The sequence below is a fragment of the Micromys minutus genome (genome assembly GCF_963924665.1).
Source record: "Micromys minutus genome assembly, chromosome: 19".
NCBI lineage: Eukaryota > Metazoa > Chordata > Mammalia > Rodentia > Muridae > Micromys > Micromys minutus.
Window position 1 is genome coordinate 20,489,890 of NC_137954.1, and position 21,100 is coordinate 20,510,989.

At 40.5% G+C, this 21,100-nt stretch overlaps 1 protein-coding gene across 1 annotated transcript in view; it reads left to right on the top strand.

The window, feature by feature from the left end:
• Nucleotides 1-21,100, top strand: part of SPAG16 (sperm associated antigen 16) — a gene marked incomplete at both ends in the record, with an annotated part of 827,025 nt that overhangs the window by 16,051 nt on the left and 789,874 nt on the right. The window contains 2 exons of the mRNA XM_080932901.1: nt 9,625-9,749; nt 13,125-13,308. Coding sequence (XP_080789027.1) covers nt 9,625-9,749; nt 13,125-13,308 — 309 coding nt within the window. The remainder of the gene's footprint in view (nt 1-9,624; nt 9,750-13,124; nt 13,309-21,100) is intronic.

A 21,100-nucleotide genomic window follows, 5' to 3' on the forward strand; every position in this document is an offset into this window, starting at 1 on the left:
AGACAGGTTTAGAATTGGACTAGGGATGTGAAGAGTCATATCAGCATTTCGTAATCCTAAACAAAGAAGGTAGGGACCACAGGACAGCATAGAGCATACAAGTATCACAGAGGAACGCTTTTGTTGTTGTTTGAAGACTTATTGTAACCAGGTATAGTGGTGCAGGCCTTTAATCCCGGTACTCCTGATGGAGATACAGGTAGATGTGAGTTCGAGGCCAGCCTAGTCTATAGAATGAGTTCCAGGAAATCTAAAATTACAGATGATAGATAGATAGATAGATAGATAGATAGATAGATAGATAGATAGATAGATAGATGGATGGATAGATAGATAACAGAAGGGATTTATTTTATTTTTATTTATGCATACAGCCTGTGCCTGTGTGTGCATACATGCCACTTCCTTGCCCACAGAGGCCAGAAAAGGGTGCTGGGATCTCTGGGAGAAAGAGTTACAGGTGGTTGTGAACAGGTAAGTATGTGTGCTGCAAACCTCTAGAAGAGCAGCAAGTGTTCTTAACAGCTGAGACATTTTTCTAGCCTGAGGGGAAGTGGGTTTATAAAAAACAGGTTAAGAAAAATAAACAGAATGCTGAAGGGGACCCAAAGACAATCCATAGTCTTTATCAGAGCCAACCCAATCTGTCGAATACATATAACCCTAGATCAGCAAGGCTGGCACTCCCGAGTCTCAGCTGGGGCAACCTGGCATGGCTTCCTGCTTTCCAAGTACCCATCCTAGTCCAATCCCTTCTTCCTTTTTCTCTTTCTGTTTTTTTTTTTTTTTTTTTCTTTTTTGAAATGGGTCAGCTTGACAAAGTACAAATGACTAAGCTGAAACCCATTTCCCTAAGTTCAGCCAGAGGAAGTTTCATTAGCAGACGAAAGCCATGTGCCAGCACAAAGAGGACAGATGAAAGTGTGGGAGAGAAGAAACATGAGAAGGACAAAGAAGAAGGGTGTACCACTGTTATTCTGTTACAGATGACACATATAAGGAAGTCCGGAGGAATTTGCTTATTAAGACTCTACCCTACTTGAGGTAGAGCTGCAGACACATCCATCTTGCTTAGCTCCAAGTCAGAAGAGCAAACATAAATTTCGATCTGGGTCCAAGGCTCACCTACATATATGGATCTCTAGTGTATCCTGCTGCCCCAAGAGCAGGTAAAATCAGATCAGAACTCACCTTCTCTGTGATGGCAAAGCAGGAAAAAAAAATCATTCATGAATTTATGAGTCCCTGCACTTAGGAGGGTATCCAGGGAAGGAAGGAGCCTAACCTGGGAAGGAGAAACCTTACCTATTTGACCTTAGTAATGGCAGGGCTATTTGTTTGGAGAAAGGATTTGCTGTTAAAGATAACTGTGCTACAAGAGCCTGGGTCTCACCCTTTTCTTTTCTCCACCCCCTTCCCACTTCCTAGTTAAGGAACTCATTCCAACTCTTTTCCTAAACAGTTCCTACCTCAGGTCCCTGTCCCTAGGCCCTCCACTTGCCATTCATCCATAGGACACTCCAGAAGACTGTACTCACTCTGTATGAGGTACAGAGGCAGGAAGACAACAGGTCTGAGGGAAAAAAGGCTACAGTCTCTTCCCTGGAGGATCTCAAAGTCCACCCCAGGAGGCAAAACCATAAAACAATAACATTGCAATATGCCAAATACCATAATGGAAGCTGTGCATGTTTGGTGCCACAGGATAATGGGAATGACTGATGTTTCAAAGAAGTATTGGGAGTGTACAGGGAAGAAAAACAGGGCGGAGATTCAGGGAAAGAAGGTTTGTGCAACATTAAGGCAAAATGAACGGCCATATTAAGTCGGGGATACAGCAAGTGTCTGGCTGGAAGCAGAGAATAGGGCCAATTCAGGAGCTCAGGAGGGGAAGACAGGCTGGGTTGTTTAACAAGGAGCACAGAATAAAACACAAAGGAGTGCATCAGACTTCATGTCATAGGGAAAGGGAGTCATTAACGTTTTCAGGCAGGGAATAGCAAACAGATTTTATTATAGAAAACGATGAAAAGATTATAGAAGGAAAATGGTAATTCTAAGAATTTAACTAGAAGGTAGACACCCTCCAATTCTTCCTAAGCAGTCAGTGTGATCTTGTGCTTTAATTATATGGATATCATTTGCAAGCCATTATACCTGCCTGAACGTCTCAAACCCACACCTAAAATATTCAAATATTTCAATTTTCTAATTTACAAGCTCATCCTGCAAAATTTTATTCTCCTTAACGGGAGAATTTATACCTCCCTGGCCTATCTGCAGTATTGGTTTCTTTACTCAAAAGCACTTGCTAAATAACATGTGTAGTCATCATCAGCCAGCAGGGCCGTCTAGATGGTATTGTCTAAATGTATTCCAGAGGCTCTAACCGCCCTACAGCCTGCTGAAGAAACAGAAGGTCAGCCGGGTGAGTGTTTGCACAGGCGCATTTAAAACGCACAGCTCTGCTTTCTTTTTGGCTGCAGGTCGTGGGGCTATGACTTCCTATCTTAGGCTAATCAGGACTTGGGTGCCATGCTGACACCAGCTGGTATATTTCTTACCTTCACTCGTAATTCAATGTGGAAGCTAGAGTCCCTGAAACTTCAGTAGGGTGGAGAGGATATTCCTAGACTCTTCCAGCTTTCTCTCCGTCTGTACATTTGTTATGAATGAAGGGTCTCAATGTGGAGGTCCTGATTAGTTAGGGTGTATGATTTGTTTATTACAGGCCACTAAATGTTTTTAAAATTTCTATACATTCCAATAAGAGGGGGGGGGGATTAGCAGTTTTGTAACCTTGGAAGTGTCCTAAATTTGCCATTGTTACATTTGTTACCCAGAAATGCAGTGGAGTCATTCTCAAGAGTGAACTCTCAGCTTTGGTAAGGGCACTCTAATCAACGGCTGCAATCTAAACTGATTACTTCTGAAGTGTCAACAGAAGTACAAGCGGCCCACTCCCACCCCACTCCCACCCGCCGAAACAGAAACATGTATCTAGTTTGCACCTACAAGCTGAAGGAATATAACTTAAAAGCAGAGAGGAAAAAAAGAAAGAAAAAAAAAACAAAAAACAAAAAACCTCAGTGTCATCAAATTCCGTGGGAAAATATTACACACGATATTATTAAAACTCGTTAAACAAAAAGACAGGAAAAGAAAAAAAAATGAAAGAAACGGGTGCAGAATGTGGGGGAGGGAAACAAGGAACAGGGAGGGGTTTTTTTGTATTATTACAAAAGTTACACGGGTGATATACACTTACATTTTAAGTTGTTTGTTTTTTTCTTACCCAAGACATAAAACAAGGCCTACATTGAGCTTTAAAGACAGACCAGGTCCTGTTCTACCATCTCCTGCTGCAAAACCAGGGCTCTGACTGATGCAGGCTGCAGCCTCGCCTTCTCTCCCAATCAGTTTTGCTCCCAGTCCACAAGTAAGGCTGCCTGATAAAGTTTCTCAAGCAGGCCCTCCTGCTGACCTAGATCTGAGTCATAGGCCCCTCCCCAGAGAATTCTGATTCAGAATACCTGGGGTAAGGTCTGGAAACCTTTGCTTTAGAAGCCATCCTGGGTGATTCCCGTGATCAAGCAAGACTGGCAAATAGGGCCAAATTCCATCATTTCTTGTGACTGGAGGCCTCTGGGATACCATCTGACCTTACACATGTGTCCTTAACAACTCTGCAGCAGTATAACCAAGTGGGCTAATGGACCTCTTACGTGAGTAGCTAATAATTTCCCAGCCAGTGAATCTCCAAAGACCCTTCTCCAAACTAAAGCAAAAATGTACCTAACAAAATTTAGCCTGGATAATCAAAAACTATTCCTGCCCTGTGTGGTGCTGGATTTTGCCACAGGTGACCTGGAAGATGGTATCTCTGCAGTTAGGGCCAGCTCCTTCTGAAATGTTCACACAGACAGAGCCAGCTAATTTCCCTGGTAAATGTGAATGAGTCACCATCCTAACAATGATTTAGACTGCTAAAGCGAACAGATTGAAATATACGCTTCCCAGCACAATTCCCTATCGAATTACAACAGTAAATCCAATAAGGGATCCGTAAAACTGCCACTCAGGTAAGAGAAAGCGAGAGACTGGGTTGTAAGGCAATTCAGATACTGCTAATATCCTCAGAGGAATAAAGGCCAGGGACTAGAAGCACTTTTAGAAATTTGGTATTATTGTTTTTCACCCGGAAATCTCTCATAAGAAATGTCAGCTGGAAAACTGTGGCCAATTTCCACATCCTATGCTGAATGAAACCTTCAAAGATGATTTCAGGAGCAGTGAGCAATGTAACATGTCTCTTTACTTCTTTCCCTTCGTTTGGTTTGTGCGTGTTGTGGTGGGATTGTCTTTTGAGACAGAGGGGACAGGATTTCTTTGTAGCCCTGACTGTCCCGGAACTCACTCTGTAGACTGGGCTGGCCCCAAACTCAGAGATCTGCCTGCCTCTGTCTGCGTATTGTTGGATCAAACGTTTGTGCGACCACTCCAGCCTCTTTTTCCGTGCCTTTGTATATTACCTTTATGTCACAACACGTTTAATTTTGGGACTACAGAATTACCATCCAAACTCCCATGTACACACTCAGCTTTGTGCTTCAGTATAAATGGAAACCAGAGGATATTTGTCTCCAAAACATGTACTGGTTTCCAGCAAAATATCACTTTAAATATAAACGGATTTGAATTGTCAAGTCAACAATGCAAAAGCTTGAAGTTTAAAATGCCTACAGGTTACATACGTACAATGTAAATCAGAGAGAACACACTCAGCATTTATCTCACGTCTGCTGTTTAGCACACCAGCATGGCTGATTTGCAAGTATGTGGACAAAGGAGGCAAGAGTAAAATATCACCCTGAAACAACAATAATGTGTTATTATTCCTCAGAAGGCACTAATATAGAAATCATAAAGGTAAGAACAAAAAGCCTATTAAAAAGTCTACAAGAAAACTCGGTCCACAAGCACTAACACAACCAAACAATCTAAGGCTCCTCTTTGATAATTAGAGGGAAATGCATAGTGTAAAGGAAAAGCCACATTCTGGGAGGCAGAGGAGGGCTGGCCATAAGGAAGGGCTTTCTAGGAATCACAGCTGATCTACCTGACAATTTTCCCTCAGCCAGCCCGGCGAATAGAGAAGCCAAACTGCAGGGCCCACCTGTTGCATGAGCTGTCAAGGACATTCCTGTTTTGTTTAGGAAGTTGTTCTCAATGACCTTTGGGGTTGTGTCCAAGTGTTTGATTCAGTGGTTATTTTCATCAGATAACACACACACACACACACACACACACAGAGAGAGAGAGAGAGAGAGAGAGAGAGAGAGAGAGAGCAGAGACAGAAACAGACAGAGACAGACAGAGACGGAGAGACAGAGAATTGTATTTCAGAAGCAAATTTGGACAATCCGATATTTTAAAACTTGATTTTACAGGCACAGAGCAAAAGGGGGTTGTCAATCATCCCCTCAAATGGCCATTCTGAGAGAAGGGTGGGACACACAGGATTTTCCTACCTCAGGATTCTCTTCATGTTAAAGAGCACACTGGTGCCTGTAAACATATTTCCAAACAGTTTGAGAACCACCCCCCCCCCACCAGGACAGGCTCAGAGGAGGCCAAACACTACAACACACTTCCATGTGTATTTGCTCATGTAAAAACGTGTCACACAATGAACTGTCTCTGCTCTCCACCAGACTCAAGGTTCCCATGTGAGGAAGGCTCAATGGATAAAGTGCTAGAGTAGAGTTTTCCTGTGTTCGAGGCTTAGCCTGGGGGGTTCTAGACAACTCAACAAACCAGCACACTCCAGCGGCCTAGAGACACTGTCAAAAGAAATCAAGTCTACATCCTATGTCCTCTGCTATTTCTTAATACTGTTTTAAAGTATAATGTCTCCTAAATGATTAGGCAGAAGCGTTTGTCTGGTGCAAAAATTAAACCAAGACTTTTTGCCAAAAAAGGTAAAATGATGTTTAGGTATATAATTTCTAAGACATCAAATATATACACAAACCATTTTCTTTCTTTCTTCTCACCCAAAACTGAGAAGATACACTGTTGTCAAAGTGAAAAACAAACTAACGAAAAAAACCCACTGGAGAAGCTCACACAATATGAGGGGTGATGTACACCAGTGACATTTTCAAAAGACTATTTTCTATGATTTATCTACCACAGTGGTCATTACAAGACCTCTAGGCACAGTAAGTCTACCTAAAAGAAGTGAATTATGTCGTTCTATGGGACACAGGACATCCGTGGTCAGGGCTGGACACAAACATTCCCTCTGAGAGCTAGAAACACCCTAGATGCTCATCAGTGAAGACCAGATAGATAGCAAATAAACCTCCCGGTGAAAGACAGGTCTGTACACCCCCCAATATAAAGCTGATATGTGGGATAAGAAGGAAGGGTAAATATGAAAATTATTGAGATTAAAAATTATCAAGCCATGGGTCAGTCAGTGCACGCCACATAATCCTGTTAGCATTGTCACTGAGAAAGGAGATATATGTAGACATTCCACGAGACATTCAAAGGTACGGATAGATACTCAAGCTGGAAAAAAAAAAGACAGGCCTCGCTTCTTGCTGTACATCTGTCTTCACTGTTTTAACTGAATATTAGGTTCTCAACATTTTGATTTACAATCTCTACTTAAAGGGATAGCTCTGGAGCCTCAACCTCTGGAGAATGTTGCAATATCTTGTGGGCTGAAGCTCGCCTTATCATGTCTGGCGCTATTACACGTTAACACCGAAACTCTAGCTACAGAGCGAAAGGCTGCAGAGCAGTTGCCTTTCCATCCATTCCTTTCCCATATCTCTGTTGTTTCTAGTGAAATACAAGCTTTTTTGAGAGTACGGCCAGTTCTTCATGATGCCTGACTTCCTCCAGTAACATCCAACTTAGTACTTAAGTGCTGGCTATAAGTAAACCTTACATTTGTTTGTTGTGAGGTCATGGCTTTAAGGTTAGAATTTTAATTTAAAAAGCATGAATCTTCAACTTCCCCATGCAGATGTGGCAATAAATTACTTCCAGACTGGAGAAACAACAATTTAATTTAAGCATATAAATACTATTCCCAATACTAAACAACAAAGCAATGCTGCAGCAAAAGGAACAGGACCATCTAAAATAGTTCCAAGGAACTTTTCTAAAAGTTGAGGAAACACGCAAATTTTAAGCAAATGTGCCATATGGGGACATTTGATCAAAAGAGAACAGTTTGATGGCCTGAGATAGGGGCTCAGTTGGTAAAAGGCCTGCTTCACAAGCATGGGACTGACTTCGGCTTCCCAGCATCCAGAGAAACAGCTAGACACAGAGCCCTGTATCTGTAATCCCAGTGCTGAGAGGAACAAGGGTTCCCTGCAGCTTGCCGGACAGCTAGCCTGAAGCTATCAGAGAGACTGTCTCAAACAGTCAAAAGAAGGGCTCCTGACGTCCCACTCTGACACGCACAAGTTCATGAAGGCATGTGTTCACACATGAACACATGAATACATCACACAAAATAAGAGCAAAGACTAATATACATGTATATTTATTTGTACTTTATTTCTCAGAGTCAACTATGATTTTACACACACACACACACACACACACACACACACATACACACACACACACGCATGCACACACATACACACCAAGCAAAACAAAAACATTAGGTTCAACTTCTTCTGGCACATGTTTATAACTGAATAGGAACCACACGTCAGAGTGCCTGATTATTGATTTCTTAATGGATTGCCACTGCACAAATTTACGCTCACCCCCCCCCCCAAAAAATCATCAATCTTTGGGTAATAATTCTCCACCTATCACAGTTCATACAGCATTTTGAATGAATTGAAACTTACTGCTATCTGCCAGGAAATGATCAATTCTCTGTTTCTCTGGTTCCAACTACACTACGGGATGGTGAGCGTCTCCCTCCATCAAACGCTATTCAGGAGCCTGTGTGTATGAGCCACTGAACCTGTCACCTGTAAATCGCTATTAGAGAGGTGAAAAATTGAGTCCTTGTGGACTTTTTAATTCATTAGCTATGAAAACTAAAAATAAACAGGTAGAAGACAGCTATGCTTACTAAAGGCCTTTCCTGATTGGCAGGTTGTGGTGACAGGGTCAATGGGACACTGACAAGAGCTATGTCTCACATGGCATCAAGCCTCTCTCAAGATCTGCAGCAGAAGCTTTGTAAAGAACCAAGATACAGAGGTAAGCCTCTGCTTAAATCTACACTCTTCTTGCCAAATATCACTCTTTATTAGATACACCATCACAATTAAGATACTTCTTTCCAAAAGAACAATTCATCGTGTTGTTCTACCCAGATTCCTTAATCATTGGGGAGCAACGTGCAAAAATGCTAATCAATTAATGTCGTAATACTCATGTTTTCCAGCTCTGGGGCTTCAATAGCACCACCTCCCTCCAGACAGTTAGTCCCATTCTGAACACCTTATCTGAGCCGTGATGGGCAACAGTCATATAATAAAAACGGATAATCCAACCCAAATACACTAGTTTACAATCTATAATATACATGTTTTCATGTCCCAATCAAAATTTTGCATTATATACATTCGATTTTCTAAAATGCAGTGGGGTATTTTTTATAGAATTAACTAACTTAAAAGAAAGTGTATTTCCAAAGATTTCAGAAACTAAAGAAATGAGATGTGATTGTTTTTATAAAGCATTTACTCTCCCAAGTACTATAAGACCATTAAATTACAGTGATAATCAACCATAATAATTAAAATACCATTAAGTATAATACAAAATCAAATAGGAAAGCTAAATAAAGTTACCATTGTAAAATTACCAAAATAGGTTTGTGAAAAACCAGTTTTAAGGGTGAAATTTAGAGTGTAAACGGCTTTTTGTTTGTTTGCTAACACGTAAGCATGTTCTAAATATTATAGCAATCAATTTGGAAAAAATAAATATGTTCTCTGTGGTCTGCTGTTGTCCAGAGCATCCAAGTACCCATTCTGTGTTGTAAATGAAACAAACACCCGGATAAATGGGGGTGGGAGAAAGCAACAGCCTGCTACAGCCACAAGACAGGACATTTTACCACCGCATCTCTCCCATATGCTCTTGGTCTTGTATACACATTTTTACAATTCGGGCTTTGGAGAGGACAACCTGGTATAAAATACCACGCTTGCTTCACAGAGAATTCTTCTCACTGAAGGAAGAAGAGAACAAGCCAACTAATCCATGACTCCATGTTTATTATCTACTATACTGAGGCTACCAGTGAAGGAGACTGACTGGTAATAGTCCTCAAATATGTATTGGGAGAAAAAGAAGACATAGACTCCATTATTTCAGACAGTGTGAAGGGAATAAAACTGGGAAATATTAACGGATGTCTAATAAGGGCTTACTTAACTACTGAGCTTCAGTCAGGAGCCAACCAAAGAAATGAGTTAGGAAAGAAAGACATCTTCAGTGAAGACACAGGAAGAGCATTGAGCAGAGAATACATTTGTCTCATCAAGAAGAAAGAAAGCAGGAAAGAATGAGCATAAGGGGGGCCTTGCAGACGTTGAGAGCTGACTGTCCTGTATTCTGCTTCAGTGCAAACTTCTTCCGCCATTCGTAGCAACGGAGTTGTCGCCTGATCCTGGCTTAGGGAGTCCAAATCTGTGGACTGTAGAGATTACTGGCAATGAGAAAGGCGGGCTGGTCTCAGAAGACCAATTGTAAGTGGCCACAAGCTCTTCTGCTTTAAAGACTGCAAACTCCCATTCAGAAACTTCTTGAGAATCACTGGGTGTCAAAGAACTGGAAAGTTTGAAGAAAGCCATAGTCCTTGAGATGGCTGTTGTCAAACCTATCTGAAGCTTCTATAGAAATCATGAGAGAAAAGGACCTGCCAGTAGAGGCCGACTGGCTTTCCCAAGATGAAGGAGATTGTGGAGTCTCTATTCCACCGACTACAAGACATCTGAAAAGAGGGCAACTCCCCATTGCCTTCCCTTAGAGTGGATGACACATCTCACATTATTGCTGAAGGCTTCTCCTAGATGATGCCGACTCCCGGGGTCAACCTCCTTTACCTCAATAGACAACCAGGCAGAGAATGCAAACACAGTAGTAAAGGAAAATCTGAAACCAATATTCATGGCTAAGCTGGGGCCTCACAGATAGCAAAGAAGTAAGCCCACCACATTCAAAGCATGAGGGCTTTTAAGACAGTAAGTGCTTTGCAATGAAATGGTTAGCACAGCTAATAGCAAGTCTCCAGAGCTGTGACCGTTCAGACACGTGATCCTGAGAACGCATTACAATTTCAAATAGCCAGAAGTTTAACAAACCCCAACCATCCTCGGAGCTGGGCGGTGGCTTCATTCTGTCCTTAAAACCGAATCATTTTTAATTGAATTTTCGGTTTGACAATTTTATACAAGTATACAATATATTCTGATTATTCTCCACCCTGTCTCTTCTCTCTTTTCTGCCTCCACTGACACCCACCTCCCATTCAGACCTATCCCTTCCCCAAGGTCACAATTTTGGGGTTGGTTTTGTAACCCATTTGCTTTAACCAGGGCTACCTATGTCATCGTTGGACTGGAAATGTCCACTGGAGTCTTGTAGGTTGAGCAGGGGCCACCCAATTTTTCAACTGCAATTTAAAATAAACTTTGACCGCAAGTTAAAAATATTTTATACTGGCTCTAACACAAAATAGAGAAGAAAAAAAAAGAAAAAACAGGCAGTCGACTGCACATTGGTTAGTACAAAAGGTTCTTTTCAACCTGTAAATGCATAGGACCCACTACCATTAAATTGCCACTACAGATTTACAAACTCAAGCCTGCGCCTTCAGTGCGGATTAAACCTGCTGCTTTCCTATGCAGTGTTTCCAGTTAAATATTGAAGACTTAATTCACAGATCTTTGTGCCAACCAAATTACATTTTATGAGCTTTCAAATAGCATAAAATTTTTTGTAACATTAAGAGAAGAAAAAAAAAAAAACTAAAGCTTTGAGGAGAAAAGATTCCATGTTGAGAAGTGGCCTGGGGTGGGGAGATGACTGGATATAGATACTGACCAAGCCTGAAGACCTGAGCTCATCCTGAGACCCTTAGGACGGCGGGGAAGAGACTGCAGGAGAGAAGGAAAACCTGTTCCTGAAACATGTCCCATGACCACCTCATGTGCCTGCATGCGCTCTCTCTCTCTCTCTCTCTCTCTCTCTCTCTCTCTCTCTCTCTCTCTCTCTCTCTCTCTCTCTCTCTCTCTCTCTCTCTCTCTCTCTCTTCTCTCTCTCTCTCTCTCTCTCACACACACACACACACACACTCCTACACATACACAAACACACATACACACACCTGCAAATACACAAACACACACACTTGCACACACACACCTGCAAATACACAAACACACGCACTTGCACACACACACCTGCACATACACAAACACACACACCTGCACACACACACCTGCACATACACAAACACACACTCCTGCACATACACAAATACAAACACACACACATACACACCTGCACACAATACATAAACCCAATGAACAGATGCCCTGTTGAGATACAATCACAGTTTGATGTTCTCTAAACTAATGAGATCACCGCCTTAACACCTTTCAGCTCTAGGGATCTTGACAGACTAGGGAATGGTTGCTCATTGGGCAAACTGCTTAGACATTCTTTAGACACATTTAAACAATATTTCCAAAAAAAAAAAAAAAAAACAACAAACAACAAACTGAGAAGGAAACTTCTTGGGAAGGCCATCTGGTGTCTCTCACCCCAGGTACCACTATAACAACATCATGGACAGATGTGGTGATCACCACGATTGCCAGGAGAGAGTTGAGGCCTCCCGCTCCAGCAGAGACAGAGAAGTACAGCGGTTCAATAAAAGAACCACTGGGGTCACAATTTCTCAAGGATCTTTCGGTTCTAAATTCGGGATAAAACTGAATGAAATCACTAGCGTTACAGGCCATTTGCATGTGTCTATGGAAGGGCCAGTTTATCTTAGAGAGCACCTGGACCAGAGATATTCAAAACATCATTAGAAAGAAAACTAATAAAAATATTTTACAAATCCAACTTTAGATGTTTCTGTGTCTTAACTCTTTATGTTTCTTACCCTAAAATAACAAAACTGTCCGGGGGCAAGTTTGTAGCCCCTTTCGGTAGGATGTGAGCATCTGGATGTCCTCTAAACAATAGTGATGCTGCCGGGGAGAAGTATTTGTTGAAGCCACATTTACTCGCCAAGCAACCTGAGTATTCTGCTTGAATGGATACGGAGAAGACAGTTAGCTAAAGTCTAAGCTGGAGCTCACTCAGCATCCCTTTTAAAACCGGAGGATGTGATGTCTGGTGTCCTTCGTAGACAACATAATTGAAATGACCAAACCTGATCTGATCAGGGGACACAAGCCTACCTAGAATAGGAGTTTAATTCATGCAGCCAGTCCACACAGATGAAACTGCTATGTATCCCAATGCCCACGGGCGGCTTTCTTTACCTAGAGACTACACTGAGCATCGAATTGGCTAATGTTTGAGTCAGTGAAAAACTCATTAGAAAACAAACAAACAAAACCCAACCAAAGAACGACAACAAGGAGTTCTTGAAATGTATTAGAGACTTCAAGAAAAGCTTTCTAAGGTTCCTGTATGGATCCCTATAACCAGGAAAGATAAGCATCAACTTGCTCTAATTTACAAGCTAATAAATGAAGACAAAAATATTTAAAAAAATAATAGTAAACCACTGCACAATCCAAATCCAAAGCTGTCCCCTGTCTGCTGTACAAATCAGACATAAATGGTCATTTCCCTGCCCTCAAGCAGTTTCTAGTCTTCCTGGGACACAGACAGCAAGTAAAGAGAGAGAAGACAAGAGATAAAGTCTTCCCAACTTTTAGACACCACCACTAAACAAAAGGATCGGCAGTGAATATAGGTCATGTGTTCACTGGGGAAACTTTGGCCAAAGGCTAGTTAATGCCTATACGTTAAATAAAATAAAATAAAATAAAATAAAATAAAACCTCTTTACATATATTCTGCTGCCATGACATCTGTAGAAAAGACATTCCATTCCATCTTATCCTTAATTCTGACACAGTTCTGCGATATGGGACACGGAGGAGGTATAATGAAGGATCTACAATGGTGATTAGGATGGCAACTCGTGAAATGTCAGAAGCCACCTCAGGAGCCCATACACTGACTCATCTTAACATGTTAGCAAACAAGTTCACACTGCATGTAAGAAAACAAGTTCACACTAAAGTAAAAAGGCAAAGAAGACTGCATCACTCTGGACATGGCTGAGTAGGAAGGTCGGGAAGTCTAACAGCTCTGCCCTGTCCTCAAGCCGAGCAACATTTGAGGTTGCCATCCTCAAAAGAAACGCATTACTACTGCGTAATTACCACTTCAATTATTCCCCACACAAACTTCACAGGTTTGTTTGTGATTTGCTTTAATTAGGTAATTTCGCTTTCATTGCTTCAGTAATTGATTTGAATACAACAGCATTAATAACTACTTTATATCTGGGTACACATTTAGTTTCAAATAATATTTGTGAGTCTGTTTACCTGAAAACACCCATACATATGAAAAGTAAATTATCTAGCGAGAGAGGCAGGTCTCTTGTTAAGTTCTTAGATAATGACTTACAGTACTTTAAAAGAAATGATGCCAATGAAAATTAAAGAGTAAAACCTTTTCTTTTCTTAAAAGACCCTGTAATAATACAATAATATAAGTTTAACAGAGGCATGGGGTCCTTCTTAGTATTTGCCTTAGCACTTCTCAACTTAGAAATTTTATAAGCAACTTATTAATAACTATCATTCTGTTTAACTTACTATATGCCAGGAATCACTCCAGAAAACATACACTGGTCATTATTACTACCATTACCAGGCAGGTCCCAAGGAATTCTTCCAGGATACCCACATAGTGAGAATCAGGGGAGGAGAAGGAGGAAAACCCATGCAATTCTATAATTCTTAAAAGATATAATGAATTATTTTCCAGTAACATAACATGCTACTTAAGTACCAGCAGAAATTTTATTCTCTTCCGAGGTGGAATAAATATTAGGCTTAATTTTAGTCATTTAGACACTATATTTAGGATGTGAAATTATTTTGCAAAGTATACAAATAAAATGACACCCTTAATAGGTTTGTCTATTCATTTATTTGTTGGTTTGGTTCATCAAGGTAGGGTTTCACTGTGTATCCCTGGCTGTCCTGCAGCTCACTCTGTAGACCAGGCTGGCCTCGAACTCAGAGACCTGCCTGCCTCTTTTTTCCTAGTGCTGGGATTAAAGTTCTGTACCACAACTTCCCAGCTACTTTTAATAGTTTTTAAAAAATAATTCGTTTCCTTAAGCACAGTGAGCACATTCCTAAACTTTGTTAATTTACTTTTTATTTTTCCAACAGGGTAGCCCTGGCTACCCTAGAACTCACTTTGTAGACCAGGCTGGCCTCAAACTCCCAGAGATCCACCTATCTCTGCCTTTTAATCCTTGCATTAAAGACCTGAGCCACCATGCCGAACCTGACCTTATTATTTATGAGCTCCATAAGCCTATTCTTTGCGCATAAATTTTATCTTATGACTCATAAAGTTTTATTGAAGAATTAACACAGGGTTAATTTCAGGAAAAAAAAAAATGTTTCAATGGGTAAAAGCCAACATGGGGGTTCCGAAACCTTGACAGGAGAGTATGAACTACAGAGATTCTTTTCACTCAGTACCTGTATAGGAGGCACTTCAGGAGGTAATGGCAACAGGTCAGAAACACACCTGGACCCAAAAACCCACTTCCTGTGTTGACCAAATATCAACTGCCTTCGTCATTGTCACCTTCCAGGACAGCAGAGACAGAAAAGTCCTTACGGTAATGTCAGATCATGTCTCACTAAGGCGTTTCCCACTGCACTGGAGGAAAATTGTAGCTTAGTAACAAGACCAGTAGTTAAGGCATCCTTGACTGTCATAGAATGTACTAGTTAAGGTATCCCGTCTACAAAGTGCAGCAGTAAAGCACTGGGACAAGAAAGAGCCAATCAATGAATCCAAGGCAGCGTTCAGTCACAGCACCAGTTGTAGATAATCTGCTGTAGACACTGCTAGCTACACACGTACATACACACACACACACACACACACACACACACGCACTCGAGCGCACTTGACCATTTCAGAAGGTGTACTGTCACTGCCACTTGGGGCTAAGCTACAGGGATCCTGGCTGCAGTCAGCTCTCTTACAGAACAGCTCCATACTTTATGTCTTTGAAAGATGGCTACCTAAATTTATTTACTGTTATTTTATTTGCACAAGCAACAAATGTATTTGTTCTTATTAAGATATACAAAAAATGTAAACCACTTTAGACTTAAAGCAAGCAAACAAACAAACAAAAGGCCTCTCTACACTTACAAATCATCAAACTGCACACAAAGCACAAAGTTTTCTCTTTTTTTTTTTTTTTTTTTTTTATGCACAGTTCATATACATGCCTTAAATAAAACAAGCATTATCGTGTATAAAATGGAATGAGATCTGTGGTCTAATTAATTAACAGGTTCTGAATTGTTGATTTTTACTCACACTAAAGCCACTCGAGTTCATTAAAAGAGAATTGGCTTCACTGTGGTACCTTGTGCAAAAAACAACCTGTGGTTTCATGTTTCTGAGAGGCATGGGCTTCTGCTTTTTAATTTGTTCTGTCTCCCAGATCCTGAACCTACACAGTCATTGAGTCATAAATTTGAGACAGATGAAGAGAGTCTAGGTGACACTTTTGAGAATTTAGATTCATGGCAAATGTCATCATTCTTTGTATAGGCCTCAGTCTACAGAAGCAGAGTCCACTACTGCTTAAAATTAATTTGTTAAAGCTTAACATTGTAATAGTATTCCCCTTATAGTTCAAAATAACATATTTGTAGTTAGCTTTGCTGGGTGTAATTTTGAAGCAATACCCTAAATGATTGGGTATCTATTAATTAACAGCTACATATTCTACAAAAGGGCCTACTTTCCAACTTCCAGGTGATACTAAAGTAATCTCAGCTTTTCCACTATTTGTAAAAGAAATGGAGTTGTTTATGAGAAAAATTTATTTCAGCATATGCCTGTCATGCAGTAAAATGTGTACATTTTAATAAGCAAAACATGAAACCTTACACGAATGGCCAACAGTAGAAAATTTCTAAACAGTATAGAGAAAGAAAGAAAGAAAGAAAGAAAGAAAGAAAGAAAGAAAGAAAGAAAGAAAGAAAGAAAGAAAGGAGGAAGGGAGGGATGAGGGAGGGATTAGGAAGGAAGAAGGAAGGAAGGGAGGGAGGGAAGGAGGGAGGGAGGGAGGGAGGGAAGGAGGGAGGGAGGGAGGGAGGGAGGGAGGGAGGGAGGGAGATTGGGAGAAAAGTTAGTGTCTCTTTAGAACTCAACTGTTATGCTCCACATTAATTTGTCTGGAGGAGAAAGTGGTAGTACCCCCCAGCACTTGCAAACATTGCCAAGCCTTGCATTCAGTAAGGAGGAGGCAGAGCTGATATAGTTAGGTGTAAGGAGATCTACAGCTTCAATGATAATAAGTGAGTACTGACAAGAATGTCAAGGGTGTCGACACCATGAATGTTAATTTATTAGAACGTGACTTTTCACTGATTAATTACATGCTCTTCAAAATATCTTCAGAGCACAAGAAAAGTTAATTGAAGCATTTCATCTCGTATATGCTACTAAAAACAGGTTTGAGTAAGTGACAGAGAGCTGCCTTTAAAGTCACATATAGAATTCAATCTGTAAACTCTAAACGTTCTGTGTGAAGACAGCACCATAGTACCGAAGGCGGTGATACCTCTTGGAAGCACTTAAAGCATCGTTATCTTAGGCCCCACTGAGAATACGTATCAAAGGAAACATAAAAGGAGCTGTAGATCCCAACAGATCATATGCTGGGGACAGCCTTCAAGATGATAAGAGATATTATTAAATAAACACACGCTTAGAGAGGCATGGGTAAACTGGGATTTGCAAGTTACTTAACATCTAAGAAATCAAAATTCCAAATTCATTCAACTTAGTCAAAAGCACCTCATTTAAACAGAAATACAATCCGAGCTTAAACAGGTTTTCTTTTTAATTCAATAAATACTTTCTGACCTCCTCCTGCATGTGGGAACTAGACAGACAGATAAAATATAATCACAGTCCTCAATGATAGCAGGAGAAATCTCGGACATATTTCTTTGAGGTAGCCCTACAATATAAATACTCCTTAAAAATATTCTTTAATTTACATTTAGTACTTCCAATGTCTTTTATAATAGCCAACATGAAGTACTGTAATTTTGAGAGAGAATCTCATTTGCAGTGGCCAGACTATGCCAGCGGCTGCAGGGAATTAATGCTTTATTTCTGAGCTTTTCCAGTCTTGAGCTCACTGAAGGCGACTTTTCTGGGTATCAGAGCTCCAAAGTGGCATCCAAGCCACTTAAAGTGCTGACCACATCATGTGCCAACGTTCCTGTGCATCTGAGTTGAAATTTATGACAGTAGGAGGTGAGGAAGCCTTTGCAGGCAATGTGAGATTGCCTTCATGGAGTTAAGCTATATAACCAACATTTAATAAATTTAAGACAGATGTAAATCACATTAAAGAAAATGAATGGATCCCAGGCCAGCAAGTTATTGTTTATTACTTGATTACATGTATTAATGTAGGTAATAACTAGAATTTTGGCTGAGTTTGCAAAAGGTAACAGAAGGAAGAAGAAAAAGGGGGGAGGAAATGATGGTGGCGATGATGATGATGATGATGATGATGATGATGATGATGATGGAGCTTTGGGTTAAAACCAGAGCTGGGGAGCCTAAAGCCACTACCATTTACAGGGAAAGAAGCTGGATCAAAGAACTTCAGCTCCTTAGACAGCACTATCTCTGTGGTGGGGGTGAATACACTATACCATTAAATACTTGAATCTATACCTCTCTCCAAGTGACCTTTGCTCACGACTCAAGCATGTCAGTTCACAAGACCAGGGGGCCCTCAATAGCAATTCACCTGAAAACCCTCAAAGATGGTCTGTTCGAAACTCCTCAGGGCTTTCCATTCCTTAGCATCAGCCATGTGTCACATAAAATAAGTGCTCAAAAAATGATTGTCAGGCCAATAAAATACACATGTGAGAGAGTACTAAGGGAATCTCAGGTGTTGTGTCATTAACATTCATATGAAATATAATGGCATTTTAGGGGGTTACAACTTTAGATCAAAATCTCTAATACATATTTTAAAATAAAAATGGTAATGAAGGAATACATTGTAACATTATTCTCCAGTAATATGATAGGCTTTAAAATAATGTACACAGTATCCACATATGTATCTTAAATACTGTGCAGCAGAAGTAACTGGTACTTAGTTATTAGTCATGAATTATAAACGACATGGTTCTCAAGAAAAATAAAGTTTACAGAAAAAGGTCATTTACTAGAGTATAAACATTTGGATTTGTGGCACATATTAGGCTTGTGGCTCTTAAATGTAAATAATTTATAATACTAAAATACACCACAAAGGTTTCAAAGAGAAGAGTTGCAATATTTTAACTTAAGAACCAGTGAGTCAATCATACAAGTGAACTCAACTTATGAAAATACAGGGGAAGGGGGCTCCATTAAGCAAAGAGTTTATAAAACTATGTGCTTAATGTTCTCAACAGGGAATTTTTACTTGTTGGTATGATGGAGGGAAGGAGGCAACTGATCAATTCGACCAGTTCCTGACGAAAGAATCTTTAAGAAACACTAAAGCCATGTTAAAGTAGTACAGCGGCCAAGGAACGGAAATGAAGGGGCAGAGCAGTCACCAGTGAAGACTTCAAATTTCAATCTAGCCTGTCCCTCTACTGTCGCCTCCCAAATCAAAACTAGAATTTTCCCCGGTAACTTAGCTCTAAGTATTCACTCTTTGCTGACTGACAGAATGCACCCTAATCTAACAAGCAATGGAAGGATGGTCCTCAACTCCTTGTCTTCTGTAACTCCACTGCCAAAGTCCTGTCCACTTTACAATGCCGCCCACATCTCTAGCTTCCTCTTTGTCCCATTACCGCTAGTTCTCCTGGCCTGACATTTAATCATCACAGCAGCCTGGTCAAGCTGCCCCTGGCTGCCCATCCACAGCCCACCCTCATGTTACAGACATTAAAACCATGTCAATCAAAAAACTCCAGTCACCTGCCTTGTTAGCACCCCGGGGCTCCACTAAAAGTTAAAGCCAGGCTTCCCGACACACAAGATATTCCAGTGTCCTGCCTTGATTAATTCTCCAGAGCCATCTCTGACTTTAGAGTCCTACAGAATTTGGAGCTGCTACACACTCCAGATATACCAACCTGCTTGTTTCTCTTTCCCACAATGCCTATGGGGTTCCTCACCCCTCACTGGGAGTCGCCATTTAATGAAAGTCTTTCACTTTCTCCTAACTCCTTTATACTTACTACATGGAAGCTCAAAGAGCTTCTCTCTAGAAAATTCCCTCTGAAATCATACGACTTCTCGCCTCCTATAATCAAGACTCTGCTTCCCAGAATACAAAACTGAGCCTCTGTGTGTTCCGCCAGAGTATCGTTCCTACAGAAGAAATACAGTACCCCTCCATTCATCTCACCTCGTAGAAACTAGCAGGCAAACATTTGCTAAATTAACCAACTAGAATAATAAAGCAAAACGTCAAGTGTATGAGACTAACAACCATATTTTAAAAGTTGACTGAAAACAACTAAACTATCACACCAAAAACGTATGACGTGGCCTGCAAGGTGATTCTGAGACACATTTTTGGGCACACTGGGACAGAGGGGATAGCTCAGTAGTTAAGTACACAGACTGCTCTTGAGGAGGATCTGAATTTGGTTCCCAGAACCCATTACTTCGTAATCAATCATTTTAGCTCCAGGGGACCAAACATTCTCTCCATCCTCTATGGGCACCAGAGCTTGTGCACCGTTCTTCCATAGAGCCGCACGCTCATGAATACATTTAAAATAAAATGTGAGTAACAGAATTTATCGCACTGAACTCAGAAGCATTAAATGAGATTAAGTTTTTGATGGGAACTCTAGAAAAGAACTGTTTGTCAACATGGATAGAAAAATTCCATTAGGGCTTTCTCTTTGCTCTTTCTGATGGGTGTCTTTTGGGACACAAACAATAACTTAAATAGATATAGCAAAATGAAAAACCTTTACTTATGAATGCAGAAACCAGCAAAAATAAAATCCAATATGTAAGGAACAGTTGATATCTTGCTTCTATTTTCATACTAAATTATCAGAAACACCGTCTCTGTCCCACAGTCCCATGCAGTAAAGAGTCAGAGCGGTAGATCCAGATTTCAAACAGATCTGGATCAGAAGACAACTCTGGTGAGCCACTTGTACAGAATAATTAATTAATTAATTAATTAATTAATTAATTTTCCTGGGCAATAACCACAGTGATTATGGCTCAGATCTGACCATATGCTGGGAGCACTGCTGAACAGTTCTCCTATATTACCTCATTTAAACAACAGACAGTCCAGTGGAGTGGGGTCGGTTTCAGTTATCCTCAAATTACAGGTGAGCAACTAAAGCTCATGGGTGTCAAGTAAAATGCCATGCTTCATATTTAAGGCAGGGGAGTTAGTAACTTACTAAGGAATTGGGAATTCTAGCATAAGTCAGTGACTGCTCACACAGCTTTGGTGCTCAGCTTTATGCTCTCAAATGGAGAAATTCTTTCCCTTCCTCAGAGAGGCATGGTGACGACTAAGTAAACAATATGGAAAGCATTTAGCACAGCATCTGAGAAGCCAGTGTGCCCTCAGTAACACTGGCAAGCTGGCCTTCTCCCAATCCAACAGTGATAAGAATTATAAAAAAAAAAAAAAAAAAAAAAAAAAAAACGAAGTCCACAAGTATTCCTCAATATTTATTATCACTTCAAAGTGGAGATAGTCTGAGTCTTAATTCAC